Source organism: Periophthalmus magnuspinnatus, chromosome 11 (assembly GCF_009829125.3).
Source record: "Periophthalmus magnuspinnatus isolate fPerMag1 chromosome 11, fPerMag1.2.pri, whole genome shotgun sequence".
In the NCBI taxonomy this organism is placed as follows: Eukaryota; Metazoa; Chordata; class Actinopteri; order Gobiiformes; family Gobiidae; genus Periophthalmus; species Periophthalmus magnuspinnatus.
In genome coordinates, this window is record NC_047136.2 from 10865314 (window position 1) to 10881907 (window position 16594).

The 16594-nt window shown below is 37.7% G+C and overlaps 3 protein-coding genes across 3 annotated transcripts in view; 1 reads left to right on the forward strand and 2 right to left on the reverse strand.

Annotated features, from left to right (window-relative positions):
• Positions 1 to 2974: 2974 nt before the first annotated feature.
• On the forward strand, positions 2975 to 6803 carry LOC117378716 (40S ribosomal protein S19-like). The gene is given in 7 exon segments (XM_033975378.2): positions 2975 to 3065; positions 3279 to 3349; positions 3865 to 3914; positions 3917 to 3964; positions 5663 to 5846; positions 6077 to 6131; positions 6660 to 6803. Coding segments are annotated over 6 exon segments (456 nt in total). The 5' UTR covers positions 2975 to 3065; the 3' UTR covers positions 6708 to 6803.
• An 877-nt stretch (positions 6804 to 7680) lies between these two features.
• On the reverse strand, positions 7681 to 10627 carry LOC117379121 (trypsin-like). Its single transcript, XM_033975837.2, has 5 exons — positions 10583 to 10627; positions 10060 to 10210; positions 9142 to 9395; positions 8216 to 8352; positions 7681 to 7866 (listed from the first exon to the last, which is right to left on the reverse strand). Exons 1-5 carry the CDS (start codon positions 10620 to 10622, stop codon positions 7717 to 7719), a joined length of 732 nt encoding a protein of 243 aa, XP_033831728.1. The 5' UTR covers positions 10623 to 10627; the 3' UTR covers positions 7681 to 7716.
• Positions 10628 to 11427: 800 nt separating this feature from the next.
• Positions 11428 to 16594, reverse strand: part of kmt2ba (lysine (K)-specific methyltransferase 2Ba) — a 28585-nt gene continuing 23418 nt past the window's right edge. The window contains exons 34-37 of the mRNA XM_033975797.2: positions 14941 to 15051; positions 13571 to 13654; positions 13358 to 13487; positions 11428 to 12791 (exon numbers count right to left, since the gene is read on the reverse strand). Of these exons, the coding sequence (XP_033831688.1) occupies positions 12516 to 12791; positions 13358 to 13487; positions 13571 to 13654; positions 14941 to 15051 (601 nt within the window). The 3' untranslated portion in view covers positions 11428 to 12515. The remainder of the gene's footprint in view (positions 12792 to 13357; positions 13488 to 13570; positions 13655 to 14940; positions 15052 to 16594) is intronic.

Below are 16594 nucleotides of genomic sequence, written 5' to 3' on the forward strand. Positions count from 1 at the left end.
AAAGGAAATTTTTGTGCAAATCAAATTGTACGTCTAACTGGCGGACTCACAGACAGCTTGGGGATACCCGGATGAACGGGTGGAAAATCGAATAAAAAAAGAAAGGCAGAGAAGCGTTTTGCGGATGGAAAAAAGACAAATAATTGAAAAGTTAACAAGAGCGGTACTCACATACAGTTTGGTTGTGCTTTTTGATGCATTTCGACACACATTTTTTCACTGATTGGCATGTGCTCGTCTAAGTTAGTCTATGAATGAGACGCAGAGAGGAGAGCGGCGCATGCGCTACATAGACTGACCACTGCCGGCTGCCTTAACTCACAAATCACACCCCTTCATACACACACAAATACACACATACATGCAGAAAGACACGCACACACAAGACACACAGGACTATTGGTACACACACCCTTCTTCTTGTCTCCCATGCACTGGGCCCCCCGAAACTAGGTGCTCTTGGCGATCCCTTTCCCAAAAGCAAAATCTGAGCAGGGTAATCCTTCAAGGAGAGGCAAAAGAGGGGAACAGCGATAACCCAAAGATAAAGAGGACCTATATGGAAGAACAGAGAGACGAGATGAACGCGATGAAGGGGGGATTAGCAACCAAGGGAAAACATTTTTCAAACAACAGTTGAAAAATGAAGTGGGCGATCAAACAGTGAAGCGTATAGGGGTAGGTTGGGTTCAAAAGGCGTGGGGAGAGATTGAAAAGAGACTAAAGGCTATAGGATGTAAAAGCAGTATGACATGGAGGTATACTTACACACATGGAGTAGTGGGGTGAAGGGAAAGTGTCGAAAAACTCAAATGAAAATGAAAAAAGTTGTCAATCCAAGTTGAGATTTGTGTCATTTTGGATTTTTTTCTGCATTTTCCCGCGATTTTGCCCATTCCTATCCATCGTCCCTCCTTCCTAAGTCTATCCCCTTGTGGTCCCCCCTTTTCTCCTCTCTCTCTCCCCTCCCAAAGCCGGTAGTCTTTCTACCTCTGCCTTACGTCCTTTTTTTTCCTGCAGACCACGCTCTCTCGTTCCTCACCTCTTCTCTTTTCTTCCTCCTGATCTGTCCATCTATCATACATTTCGACATTGCACTATTCATCCCGTGTTCGTGGCTGCACATAGGATTCGAATAAAAAGACGAGAAGTTTTCGATTAGCAACAAAACTGTGTGAAAAAAAGTGTGTTAACGGAAAGAAAAAGCGCATTTTAGCTCAGGGAACAATCCACGGCTCAGATATTTGCAAAGGAACGCCACGTTTTAGTGTGGTCTGAAAAGTGGACGTTTGGCATTGAAGGGCGCAGACGTAAACGAATAGTAATAGTAGTAGTAATAGTAGTAGAAAAATTAAAACGAAACGCGGTGGCTATCTCTCTGGCTATGCTCTCCCTAGCTCCAAACGAGTAGATTGTAAGAACGCGTGAGGAGTAGGAAGGAGCATGTACCAAGTGGTGGGAGGGGATAAAGCTTGGAGCGAGGGAGAGTGAGCGATACGAACGGGGGGATCGTGGAGAAATGTCCAGGAGGGAGGGAGAGAGGAGAGGAGGACTGTGGTACAGAGGCGAGCGAGGAGAGGAAGGAGGGGCTGCCATAGGAATACATTTTTTTCCCTTCTCACTGTATTGGAGTGTTTGCGTTGTTAACCCTTCAATTCAAAGCCCAAAGAAAGAGCTACGACTACTACCCTTGTCGTTCCTGTTCCTGGTTTCCTCTCTCCACTATTCAGCCTATTTTCTGTAGCACGTGTACTTGAACTCAAAATTTCTGTCTGCTATCCCCTCCCCTTCCCTCTCTCTCTCTTCTCTCTCTTTCTCTCTCACTCTCTCTATCTCTCTCTATCCACGGCACACAGGCTTGAAATAGAGCTAGCAGGCAGGACGAGGCGAACGAGGGGGACAGAAAAGGGGAGAGACGTGTTTGGGGGAGGGGTAGAAGCAGCAGAGAGAGACGAGCTGACATAGAGAGCACTGTGTCTGCGAACATGTCAGCGACTCCAGAAATATGACACGCTGGACCAAAATAGTGAAAGGTGCCACAATTATTTATGAAAAGGATGGACCTATATCTGCAACAATTGAACTAAAACCTAATAAAATTTGTATATTTAGGATATTACAATTAACAATGAATACTGTAGAGTGAAATTAATCTATATTTCAGCAAAGCAGCAGAACAAAAATAGGCGTTAAACATTTGGTTGAATACTTCATGTTTATGATTAAATTCTATCAAGGTTAAAGTATACATTTATTGACTTCAAAGTGTTTTAAATGGCGTGATTGTTTATTCCTTTTTAGTCATTGGATATGTGTACATTATGTAAACTTTTATATATTTTATAAATCTTCATGGAATATGTCTAAACTGTTAGTAAACGTGAATCCAATATAATTAATTAATATTTTATCTCAGTTAATTCTGGATTTTTTTTTTTTTGTGTGTGTGGATAATACGCAAATACTTTATAAAAAAAATATAAAATATGGTTAATATACATGTCAGTACATCCTTGGCATTTTCTAGTTCCTCTATTTTGTGTACAGCTTAAGCCTATAAATACAAATATTTTAATGATAATTAATTATATTTGTTTGTGTTCATTTGTGGTTGTGTCAACACTTACTCATTCTTCCTGGAGGGTGCAGTCTCCGGGGGTGGATTGCTTGCTGCTTTTCTTCACCTTTTGGGTTGAATAAAAAAGAAAGTGGTAAGAAACGGGACAATATGCTATGACAATAGTTTGCCCTCTGCTGGACAACTGTTTAAATCACATGTAAAAGTAAAAAATAAATTACCATATATTTCACGACCGGCAAGTGTTACGTAATATAATAACACTAACATAGGCAACGTTAATGCTCTATAAATTGTTGAAATGGTGTGGATAATATGGATTTACCAAAGGGCTACTTACTTGAGGCTGCGTTGCAGCCGGAGCAGCGGTACCCCTCCCTTGCACCTCTCAGCATCAGTCAGCATCTTCTTTTGCTGCTTCAACGCATTTGCTGCCACCAGCTAAACTGACAATAAACAAGCTTAGCACCAATTAACCTTTCCCGAGGTATGACATTTCACTTTATAGAGATTATTAAGGCGGCTGGATGTGTGAATGTTGCTGACTTGGCTGCTAAAAGTTATCATTACTTCGGCTAAGCTAAAGCCACTAGCTACCATTAGCAAGGATTCCAGTAGTTACATTTTTCTAATGTGCATTTTGTTAAAGTTAATTGTAGTTTTATTTTTAGCCTACCCTTGTGCTCGTTTTGACTTTCAGATGCCCAGTGTCACGGTGAAGGATGTGAACCAGCAGGAGTTTGTCAAAGCCCTGTCAGCTTTTCTCAAAAAGTAATTTATGCGCTCACTGCATGTCTGGCACGTGTCCACCTCATTCACAAACACTGCACGAGAGCTGCACGCGGTTCAATTAAAACACACACGCGCACACACACCCCCACACACACACACACACACACACACACACACACACACCCCACACACACACCCACACACACAGACAGATAGATAGATAATAGATATAATTAATAATAATAAAATTAATGTTTTTTTAAAAATCCTCCAAAAGGTAGTGAAAGCCTTATTGCATAATGATTTTCCACAATGTGGACATATTTATAATTTAAATTCTCTGACCACTTACATCTGACAAGGTCTAAAATAAAACACACAAGGCATCCCCAAGTTCAAGATTTAATAATTATACTGTTCTAGGTTTATATTTTCAAGCTTTATGTTTTCAAATACTGCTGTATGAATTCCCTCACTTTCCTTCTGTTACATAGAAATAGCCTGCCTACATCGTTCCTTCACTGTATACCCCGTGTACTTATTGCTCTTTTCAGGTCAGGGAAGCTGAAAGTGCCGGAGTGGGTGGACACTGTGAAACTGGCCCCACCAAAGAGCTGGCTCCATGTGATGATAACTGGTTCTACACACGAGCAGGTGGCTACGCTAACCCTGTTTCTATGGCATTAATTCAGCAAATGCTGAAATCCTATGTTAAGTGATTAGTCAAGTGAGATTTAATTAAGGTTGATTTAAATAATGTATAAGTGGCTGAAACGCAATTTACCGTGAAGAATGGAAACAGTAGTCAAGTTAGCTTATAGAGTTTAATCATTTGTGTGCACACAGTTTACTCAATGTGTAGTTTTGTAATTGTTCTAAATGTGTGCAATTACCAAGGCAGTAAGTAATTTAAACAGTACCAAATGGCTGTGTTTTTTCAGTTGTAGAGAACAATGATTGACAAATTCCATAAAGTAGGACACAAGAAAGCAGTGCTCCAGTGCTGGATTCATTTTTATTAGTTTAGTATAGTTACTTTATGAACTGGCATACATAGTAGCAAGGGAAGTTTATTTGTTGAGTATAATTCAAATCAAGTGCTTATTATAAAATTACAAGGGATACTCCGATTAGTTTTTTTCAGTTTCAATACTGATTCCGATACTTTAAGAATCTAACCGATAACAGTGCAGAGTCGGAAAACAGCATTTATTTCCTTTAATCAAAAATAAGACAAAACTGGTTCAAATGCAGTTGTTATTTATTTCTCAAATAAGTACTTGTATAAAAAAAAGTTAAAACATTATGACACTTTCTGGGCCGACTACAACTAGTAAATAGTCTTATTACATCAATTTATTTGTACAACTAGGATATCGACTGAACCATATTTGATTGCCAATATCTGATCCAGCAAAATTTTCAGCGCCGACATCCAATACCAGTATCATATCTGTGCGTCCCAAAAAAATGACCAAGTTTATGTAAATTCTTTATTCTGGATCACCATTAGGTAACTGTTCTTCTTGGGTTTCATATGTACAAGCACTTACCATAAGGTAATATATATTGAGTTTAGGATATGTAACCTATTGCAAGAACGTGCGTTTAAATACAGTATGCAGCACCATAGTAGCAGAGCATATGCACACCTGCGTGCTTCTCTATCTAATCAGATTTGCTGAATATGCTGAAAAAGGCTTACATTTGATAAGATGGAATGTTTGACTTCATGTCTTTTAGGTGAGTTTTTGTCTGATAAAACCAGTGCATTGCAACATATAGAGCAGACTTAAACTTTTCACACCAAAGAAACACTGGTTTTGTACATCAGGACCAGGACCAGTAAATAAAATAAATGGCAACTAGACTACTTTAAAACTAGCATAGCATTAAAGGTTTAAACCTTTAAAGTGTTATAAACCAGAGCCTTAATGGGAATCATTTGCACTATCCATAGGTTTCAGTGACAACCAAAGTCAATTAACAATTCAAAACAACACATTTTATCGTTTCAGTGGTTATAAGTTCTACAAATGGCACCCTTAAAAGAAAAATGTCATGTGGCTGAAATGCATAAATTCCAAGCCTAAATTAAGAATAAAGCAGAATTAGTTCATGGTCATTTTAACAGAATCAAAATGATGTCTTAGACACTGATGCTTATTGTTATCATAATATCACTTTCTTTATTTATGTAATATTTAATCAGATGAGGTGATGGAAAAGGCTGATCACCTTTTCGTTAAGATAGATCATATCAGATTCAACATTCCCGGGATTTGTATTTAAAGTCGATCAATACATTCTTAAATCTCAAGGCAACTATAATTTTTATCCATCTCTCCACAGCGTCCACGGCTCGTCACCTGTACCTGCGCGGGGGAGTGGGTGTCGGAGCCATGATCAAGATTTACGGAGGTCGTCAGAGAAACGGCGTCTGTCCCGCCCACTTTAGCGTTGGCTCTCGAAATGTGGCTCGCAAAGTCCTGCAGGCACTAGAGGGCCTAAAGATGGTGGAGAAGGACCCCAATGGGTAAGAGGGAGATACCTAACCCAATGTTTATGCTGTTAATCATGTAACCATTGAACACTATATATAAGAGAGATCAACATTAGGAAAATACAGACACAAAAACACTTTTATATAATGATTAGCTTTATTGTATATCTAAGATGCATTTTTTTGTTTTTATAAGTGTATAACTGTTGTTCAAAAGGGAAGCAAAAAGTGTTTACAAAATCTATGCTTTTTGTTTCTTAAAGTGGACGCAGACTAACACCTCAAGGTCATAGAGACTTGGATCGAATTGCTAGTCAGGTGGGATTTTTGCACTATGCATGTAAAGATGTATTATGTATCTTTTCTGGTGGGGTTCTCTGCCACCATGAAGTTGCTATTGCTTGACCTGAAAGTTATTTAATATACATGTATTCAAGGACAGTTTTACTGCTCATACCTTTAAATTCTTACTGTGAGCGAGGACCACCGATCTGACCTGTAACTTAGTCTTGTGACACCACCTCTATGGAGCAAAATAGGTATAATGCCATTCTGTGGAACATATGAGGCAAAGCAATAACATAACATAACTCCAAGACAACAAGCTGATGACGGACCCTCTACCAGAAAAGTTTCCCAGTGCACCTTTAAGCATAGATTTATTACTTGTTTGAGTAAAAAGAAGAATACATGATAGCTATTGTTAAAATGCAGCTAACCTTTGTGACTGACAGGATAATTAAACCAGTAGTTGTATTTCTGGGTTTAACCCCACCAAGAGAATATACATGTGAGAATGTCTATTTACCCTTAACTTTTTCTGTATTTTTTTCTTTGTGTGTGTAGGTTGCCTCTGCAAACAAGAAGCAGCGCAGTTTACAAAGCAGTGCCTGAGGAATGCTTGCACACAGCCCAGAGCAATGATATGTGCTGTATGACACGATTTACTCATATTTACTCAAGTGTGATCACCCCTCTCTCTACACCAATGCCCTGTGTGACCCGGCAAAAGAGATATTTCACAGAGATGCACTTATCTATGCTACTGTATAAAACCCATACAGCATTTTTTCAGGCACTACTTGGTATGTGGAGATATGCATGTACCTATGTATGCGCAATAATGTATGTATTATCTGTTGATTTAGTGTGCATATGACAGGTTTTCATATTTTTCAAAGTATTGTTTAATATCATGGGATAATACCTGTGGTAAATAATTATTATTATTATGAAGTTTTATATGAGTTACCAAAGTTCCTTCTGAAAAGCAGTGAAAACGTTAAGTAAGATATTTTCTGTCATTTAAAATATTAATTTAACAAAATAAAGGCTTTACTAGATTTTAACTTGTCAAATAATTACTATTTGTAATGCACCAAAAGGGTCAAATTATGTTTACTATAATTTAGTGAAGGAATTTATAGTGTAACCTTTCTAACCTGCCACGTTAAGTTGGATTTTATTTTATATGGATATAAGGAAATTCACACGTTATTTGATTCTTTCCTTTTCTCATCGTATTATCACCTCTGTTGGCCTATACTATTAAATAATGATAGTTTAACATTAATTAAGTAACTACTGTAAAAATTAAATTGGAACTGTCTTTCACTGTTACAGGGGATGTTGAATTTATTCTCATTCTCACACTTAAGGCCCTACATCAAACACTAATTTAGTACAAAAAGCAAAAGTGTTTCTATTTTACATTATGATAGAATGATATAATGCGTAATTAATATCACCAAGCCAAAGCATGATTGTATTCAACTGTGAACTCAAAGAGAAGCATGTTTGCAAGCCTTTATTCACATGATCTGTATAATACATGAGAATATACAAATAAAAATGCACTATGATCTAATACTGTGAGTCTGTGTGGAGTTACATGAGGTTGAGGTTAGTTGTTGGACATGGTGGACTGGATCCAGCTGGTGAAGCGGCAGACTCGGGCGTAGACGCTGGGGTGATCCCTCATAGCGCAGTCGTATCCCCAGGACACGACCCCCTGAAGCATACCTGAGCACACCAAAGGACCACCAGAGTCTCCCTATACAGCAAAGATATACACAACAAGTGGGAATTACAGGATATTATGGTAAATGGTCACATATTTATATTTATATGGCAAGACATTCAAAGCACTTTACATCAAGAAACTCTCGCATAAGCATAAAAAAAACAAAGTGTACCTTCATCCTGTAATTTGTATATACATGAGTGTACATATGTGCGCATATGTGTGTGTAAAATAATAAATAACAATACAATAAATATCATCCCAGGAACTACATGCTACATATGTGAAAAGAAAAGCATAAATAAAATTCCAATTATGGGATAGAACTACAACACATTTGCCTATTTTAGCCCTGTCCCCTGGACGTTGCCACGGTTACCTGGCAGCTGCTGGCTCCTCCGGACATGAACCCGGAGCAAAGCATGTTGGGGGTCATGAGGTGGGGGTAGGCGTTTTTACAGATCCTGTCATCGATGATGGGCTGTCTCAAGCACTGCAGTCTGTCAGGCATCATACCTGGAAGAAAAAGTACAATCACTTAGGCTATATGTTTTACTACATGTACTAGCCTAGAAGTACTTTTCTATTCTACCAAAATCTAAAATAATTTATTCAATGTACTTATGTAAAATATTCAAATATTTATTATTGTCCATTACATAAAAAACACTCAAGTAAGAATATTTTTAGACAGTAAAATAAATTACTCAATTAGGAGTAAAAGTATGGAGATTGAAAACTACTTTGAGACGTACCAGATTTTCAGAACTGTATTAATAAACTCAATACATTTTCTTGAGTAAATGCAGCTAAATACTGCTAACCGTTTCACATAGGCCCAACAATTTGTATCAGAAAGAAGGATAATTTTGTACCTTCGTTCGATCACTAACCTATAGCTCATATATTTACATACGATATGTCATATGGGTTATTCAAACTAGTGAGAGCTGGGTACAGGAACTTTATAACTGTGCATTTGCTCTATTCATTCTCCAGACCTACCTCTCTGGATCTATGATAGTGTCATACTTTTTTGGCTTTGGTCAGGTCCTGGTTTGATCCTACTTTAGTCTGGATGTAGACTTTGGTCCTGTTCTAGTCCTGTTTTATTCAGGTTTAATTTCGGAGTTAATTTCGGGTTTAGTCCCAGCGGAGTCCCTATTTTTACTTGATGTATGTACAAATGTGACCATTCACATCCACTGTTTCTTGTACCAACTCATCATCCTACTTGAAAACCTATTTATACAGTACTGTAAAGTGATTAATGTATACATTATTTTAGCATTTCTCTGAACTTACTTCCATTAGCAGACATGTTGCCCCATCCGGACACCAGGCAGTTCTCGTCGGCCATGGGACACCTGGTGGGCAGTGCCACAGTCTGGACATAGCTGTTTAGGGTTGCTGGGCGACTCAGTTTGATCAGCATGATGTCATTGTCCAGGTTGTAGCTGTTGTACTGAGGGTGCTTGATGATTCTGGCCGAGTCGATCCACTGTTCTGTGCCCTCGTTCACAGCAATGTTGTGCTCACCGAGACGGACACTGATGCGACTAAGGCAACAAAAATATTAAACAAGAAAAGATAGAAAGAAAATATTATGTTAGTGTACACCCACGACTTCATGTATATTATTTTAAGGCACTTTTCTGGTGGGCGGTCTGCAAACTTCAAATCTCCATGGGAATGTTAGTATTTTGCCTGGAATGTTGCATAGCATGGTATTTAACTTATCAACAGTGCATTTATTCAATTACAGGTGTTTAATTGCTGAATTAATAATGTGAGCGAATTTCCATGAACATAGACAAGTTGATGTTGAACATTCATGCAATCTCCAGACAAGCAGGTAGCAGACCCTACACCAGAAAAATTACATAATGCACCTTTAAGCACATATGTTTATTAAATAGTAAATCTATTTTATGTCAAAATTGTGTGAGATAAATGAAGCAGGCTTACTTATTGTGTAACTATAAAATACTACTTTTGTATCTAAATTAAGTCTATTAAATCACTGGATATCAAAAGTATAGTACTTTGTCCACTTTAGGACCTTGCAAAACTCTGCTTAAACCTATTCTGAAGGTTGTTTTGGGTTTATCATGGACATTGCGGCCATTAATCGCTGTCTATCTATTGACATATCTAATGTGAGCAGCCACCCAAAATGCCAAAAAAATTAAGTGTAATGTAATAATCATTTTCTGCACTTACGACTTGTAACAGTGAGCAGCAGACACAACCCACTGGCTGGAGATCAGAGACCCTCCGCAGAAGTGGTATCCCGCGTTCAAAGACACCTGGTAGGGAACTGAGTTTTTGGGACATTCATATCCTCCAACGATCTTATCATCCTCCGCAGCAACTATGGAACAAACAAGGTAAAAAAAAAAAGAGCAGGGTAGTACCCATTAAGTGTTCTCAAGTAAGGGTAATGTTACTTCAAAATAATATTACTCAAGTAGAAGCACAAAGTAGTGGTCCAACATAATATATAAGTAACACTGTGCATAACATACAAATTGTAACTTGTAGAGTATTATTACACTGTAAAACAGGTTACTCAAGTAGGAGTAAAAGTACAATATTACAAGTAAGAAGACTACATAGACAAGTTTATCAAAAAAAAAAAAAAAAGGTTAAATGAGTAAATCAGTAAATATAACTAAGTACCACCCATCTCTGAAAATAATGCATAGATTATTTATTTAAATATTTTTCAAATAAATGGACTTACAGGCTGCGCCAAGCAAAGCCAGAAAGATGAGGGCCTTCATTGTGATTAGTCGGGACCAGGACACGAAAACACCCAGTTTAAATACTGTATACAGCCTGCTACTTTTCTCACGATAGAAAGTGAAAACGTAAGCAATGCTCTGGGAAGCAACCATATGTTCTTTACGTTCATAGAAATAACTGGGAGTCCTTGTCCTCAAGTTATGTAATAAAAATATTATTATAATTGTAATAAAAATAAATATTTAAATTATTTTTTCCCCATCTAAATATTTTTGGTTAACATTTACATTTTAAGTAGCTGAACAATTCAAATGATGTGCTTTTGATCTGCATAAAACAGTTACCATATGTGCCATATAAGAGTGAGAGTGAAATAAGTTAATATATGAGAAAAATGTGTGCTAGTCTTATTTCGACTAGTAGCCTATAGCATAAAAAGTAGAAGGCTAATTCTGTAAAACAGCAAATTCAAGAAAATAATTGTAAACATAGTTTGAATGTGAAACTTTAATTAGGAAAAGGAAAAATGCTGAAAAAGCTTGTCAAAGAACTGTATACAAGTATGTACAGAGGTGTGGTATAGGCTACACCAAACGCAGTCATTATTTTAGAAAACACAGACACCCCATTTAAGTCTACAATTTAAACCCTATGTACAGGTTTTCTATTGAACATTACCAGACAAAAACACATCATAGTTGTATTTTGTTTGATTTAACCCATTAAGATAACTCAATCATAACATGGCAATTGAACTTAATGTTTCCTGTTGAGGTAGCATGCCCGAACCTTGGAAAAAAACAAAACAAAAAAGAACTTATTTCACAAATAACAAGCAAGATAAAAGCTCAACTCATTTATTTCCTTCAAATTGTGTTGATTTTACATTTATTGTTCATAATATACAAAAATACAAAAACATGGGACTGTGGCATTTACATTATACATATTTTTGAATCCTGCCCTGAGGCTCTGTCCCTCATAGACCTTTAAATACACAAACAGCAAAAGTTATCAACAAACTGTGATAGTGGAATAAAAGCAAGACACACAAATAAAAACAATGAACTTTTAACTAATGCGGGAAAACAGGATTCGACTGGTTAAAACTATTTCTACTTTTCTTGAAAAATGCACCTTTTTAAAACTATGAACAGGATAAGACTGAAATCACCATTGTATGTGGTGGTGATAATAAAATGTAGCTGCTCTACAAAGTGGTGTCAATGAGTTGTTTATGTGAATTCAACTTTCCAATATATTCCCATTCATTTTGTTATTTTTGTGAAGTCTTTATTATACGTCTTTCTGCAGTGCAATTTGAGAATATACTGCACTTATTTTAGCTGGTATGACTTGCTTTTCGAAGTTTAATAAAAAAAAAAAAAAAAGAAAATTTTTGGATTGGATTATTCCAGCCTTGTGAAGGACATTGTTTTAGTATTAAACTTTTTTATAAATCTACAGATAAATACAATAACTGGCTCCTGTGGCTAAGTTTGAATCACAGCAATGGGATATTTCCTTGTTGCATGCCAGTCATTGTTGAATCAGTTGCCTATTATGCATATATTATGCATATGATAACATGGCTTTCTTATTTGACAATTTTCACAGTAAGGAGAAACAGACCCATGTTTGAATTTGGTGTATACTCAGACATCCTTTTCAGCCATTTCTTCAGTAAACCAGGTTGTACATCATTTTGTTGGTTGACCATCTCTTCAAACCTGAATTGTAAATACAAATAAATAAACAAATGGCTATAAATGGAAACCATCACAGCTGATGAGGTTTGACTGCATGTTTGCAAACTGGGCACTGTACAGTGGACCAAAATGCATGCCTTGTCAAACTGAGATTTATAGCAACATAAGATAATTTAGTCCTCCATTCTTGTTCTAGTGCAGAAATGATGGCTAAATGTCAGCTTAATTGAGGAATCGGCGACACCTCCTGGCCCCACAGTTACAGTGCAGCTTGCTGTCCTCATCCTCAATGGGGAACTTGTAGTCATAGGTTAACTCCTCTCCTCTGTAGATCTTTCGGAGGGCAAATATTACGATGTGCTTGCGTCCGTCCACGTTGATGACCCGTGAGTAGCAGTTGGGCTCACACGAGTGGTTTATGAAGCGAGCTGCGTTCCCCTGCATCGTCGCGTCAACCACATCAAAGTCATCAATGCGGAACATGTAGCATCCAATGCCCTGAATGGGATAAGCCCAAAGACAAGTCAGTAATGTTGGCATTTAATAAGATTTGAGATGCCTCAAATGCAGATGTATCAGATGGTTACCATTTTATATTATAATGTCTTGTTTAGGCAGTTTGTGCTAACACATCTTATTAGAGTTGTGTAAAATTCTAATCTAATACAAATAAATTGATCAAAAAGCAGACCAGGTAAAAACAACAAAAAAGTAAGAAATTAATAACAGTACCAATTCTTACAGAGCCCAATTATTGACAGGTTTAAAATTTTGAGAAAATGTAGTAAATTAAGACTCATTAAAGTCAGCTACAATCTTACTGTTTCAAAAAACAGTGTTTTTGAAAATACTCAAGACGTGTAAACTCAGCTAAGTTAACCATTTTTGTTCAAATCAAAATGTAAACATATGGGGGAAAAAAATCACTCAAGATCATTTTCCGCATGTGTGCACAATCTTAGAACAATTGTATCTCACAAGATCTTGTTCCATCCCTAGTAGTTACACGTTACTTAACATTTGTAGTTAGTGCAGTGTAGTGTTTTTGTTTTGTTTAAACAAACCTTGCTGTCATAGTATTTCTCCCTTTTGTCAGTGAGTACAGCTCGAATAACTGCTCCAGCATATTCGATCACCATTTCACCAGCCTCAATGTTTCGTTTACAGAAAAGGCCTCTTCCATGGATTGCAGATCTACAATAATGAAAAAAAAAAAACTTAACAAATGCTTTAGTTTAATATACAACAATATTGACGTAGAAAATCTTTGGACATGCCTGTAAACTCCAACTGCCTCTTTGGAAATTTTCTCCAGATGTCTGAACCTCATAGCCATAGGGAGCTCAGTGCTGGTGAATCGTCTGCTCAAGAACAAAACAGATTGATGAACAAAATACATTGCCTGGACAAAAAAAAAGTCACTACTAATATTTCATTGGACCGCCTTTAGCTTTGATTACGGCATGCATTCGCTGTGGTATTGTTTCAATAAGCTTCTGCAATGTCACAAGATTTATTTCCATCCAGTGTTGCATTAATTTTTCACCAAGATCTTGCATTGATGATGGTAGAGTCTGATCGCTGCACAAAGCCTTCTCCATGCATATCCCAAAGATTCTCAATAGGGTTAAGGTCTGAACTCTATGGTGGCCAATCCATGTGTTAAAATGGTGCTCCCTGAACCACTCTTTGACAATTTGAGCCCGATGAATCCTGGCATTGTCATCTTGGAATAAAAAAATCCATTGATGGAATAACCTGGTCATTCAGTATATTCAGGTAGTCAGCTGAGCTTATATTTTGACCACATACTGTTCCTGAACCTAGACCTGATCAACTGCAGCAACCCCAGATCATAGCACTGCCCCCACAGGCTTGTACATTAGGCACTAGGCATGATGGGTACATCACTTCATCTGCCTCTCTTCTTACCCTGATGTGTCCATCACTCTGGTACAGGGTAAATCTGGACTCTTCACACCACACGACCTTCTTCCATTGCTCCAGAGTCCAATCTTTATGCTCTCTAGCAAACTGAAGCTTTTTTTTTCTGGTTAGGCTCACTGATGAGTGGTTTTCTTAAAGTCACACAGCTGTTCAGTCCCAATCCCTTGAGTTCCCTTCACACTGTGAGTGTGGAAATGCTTACTTTTGTCTTCGATTTGATTTCACTTAACGTTTAAGGGATTGCCGATCACGATAATTCAGGATTTTTTTACGGCCACATTTCTTCCTCGAAGACAATGTGTCCCCACTATCCTTCCAGTTTTTAATAATGCATTGGACAGTTCTTAACCCAATTTTTGTAGTTTCTGCAATCTCCTTAGATGTTTTCTCTGCTTGATGCATTCCAATGATTTGACACTTCTCAAACAGACTAACATCTTTTACACGACCACGAGATGTGCCGACATGGTTATTTAAGAAATGAGAAGCAACTCACTGCACCAGTTGGGGTTAAATAACTTGTTGCCAGCTGAAAGATAATCACCCATGCAGTAATTATCCAATAGGAGGCTCGTACCGATTTACTTAGTTAAATCCTGGGGGTAACTTTTTTTTGGCCAGGCAGTGTAGATTCATTGATGTTTTTTTTTTTTCAATGACAGGACAATCAGTTTTGCAGTATAATGTGAAATGGAGTTACCTAGAAGATTTCAGAGGAAAATCATCATCTTCTTCCTCAAAGGGACCAGTGATCTCAGGGAGGGCTCTATGCTGCGATGCCAGGAAGTTAAACATATCAAAGGTCGCTTTCCTGAGAAAGAAAAAGCATTAAGTGAATCATGATGAAAAATTATATTTTAAATAACACAATGCAGGTATTTTAGTACATGTGTCAACTCCCATCTGGCAGATTCATTGCTCAAATTAGTTTGAAATGTTGTATCAATGTGTTCACCTTGTTTGTATTTAAAGGGAAGGCGAACTGTTGTAGAAGTGCTTCTTATTTTCTTTAAAAAATACCCTGATCCCACTAATGAAACTATTGCACAACACATCAGGTTTGTCAAGTTGTTGTGTACAGTTTTTGTTATATTTAGGGAGCATGTATAACATAGGCTTCTGGGTTGGGCATTGGACAGAAGCTTACAGCTAAGGAAGATTCTAAAAGGGCCCGGGTGAGATTGCTAAAATACTCAAACATGCATGGATGACATCTAACTTGGCATTTTTTTTAGCATGCTGCCGAACCAGAACAACACAGGGAAATCAGGCTGATTTTATACATATATACATACATATACACACACACACACACATATACATATATATACATACATACAATAGGGATGGGACGATATTAAATTTTAGACTCAGGATTATTGTGGCCAAAATAATTGCGATTAACGATATTATCGCGATAATTATTAACCTGTTAACGTTCCGACGGCCCGGGCCTACTTTACAACTTTACAGCAATGTACATACACTTACGCTCGTCTTTCTGGATATGCAAACCATTTTCACCTGAAATCCCCACATTGCTGACAGGAAAGACGTTTTTATAGAAAAGTCACAAAGTGTGAATCTGGACTTCACTTACCATTGAGTGCTCTGGTTCTGTCAAACATCAACATATTCACACAAAGTTGGTCTCATTTGTTCCGTAAAGGTCCAGAGAATATATTCCAGTCAAGAAATTATGTCCACAAAATAAGATCCTCCATGTCCAATCTGCTGCAAGAAAGTACTCCAAATATGAAATCTGCTCCGTCACTTCTTTGCCTTTCTTTAGTCGATTTCAGGCATAATAAACTTCTGACAGCGCCAACTTTGTTCCCCAGTGCTAAACACACGTGTCAGCTTGTGATTGACACCAGTGTTGGCCAATAAGGTGGGGGTTGTGGGTTACTGAGCCCGCAGACAGCGAATCAGTGCTACAGATGACTGAAAGTTTACGCCCTACTCTTCGCCTTGTAGAATCAACCAATTACATCACACACATTTAGTGACGTTTTCCCCTTACAGCCAATGAGCAGCGGGACAGGATGATGTATCACATGCCATGGTTTTCCGTAAACAGACGTACCCGGAAGAAAATGTGTACTCCTCAATGCCATGCTGGCGAAATGGACCGGTCCTTGTTGCGCCGGAAGTGACACAAGTGCCCGTCGACGAACATTTAATTTTTTAAATTAAGGCACTTTGGTGAATTGGGAAACGAGTGGATGCAGAAATGTGTGCATAATGGCGCATTTTACGCACTGTTGTTTTGCGTTTTAAACATGACGAAACAGACAAAACAAAGGGAGTACATGATCGAGGACACTGTGGATGTTTGTACAAGTTAAACTAGA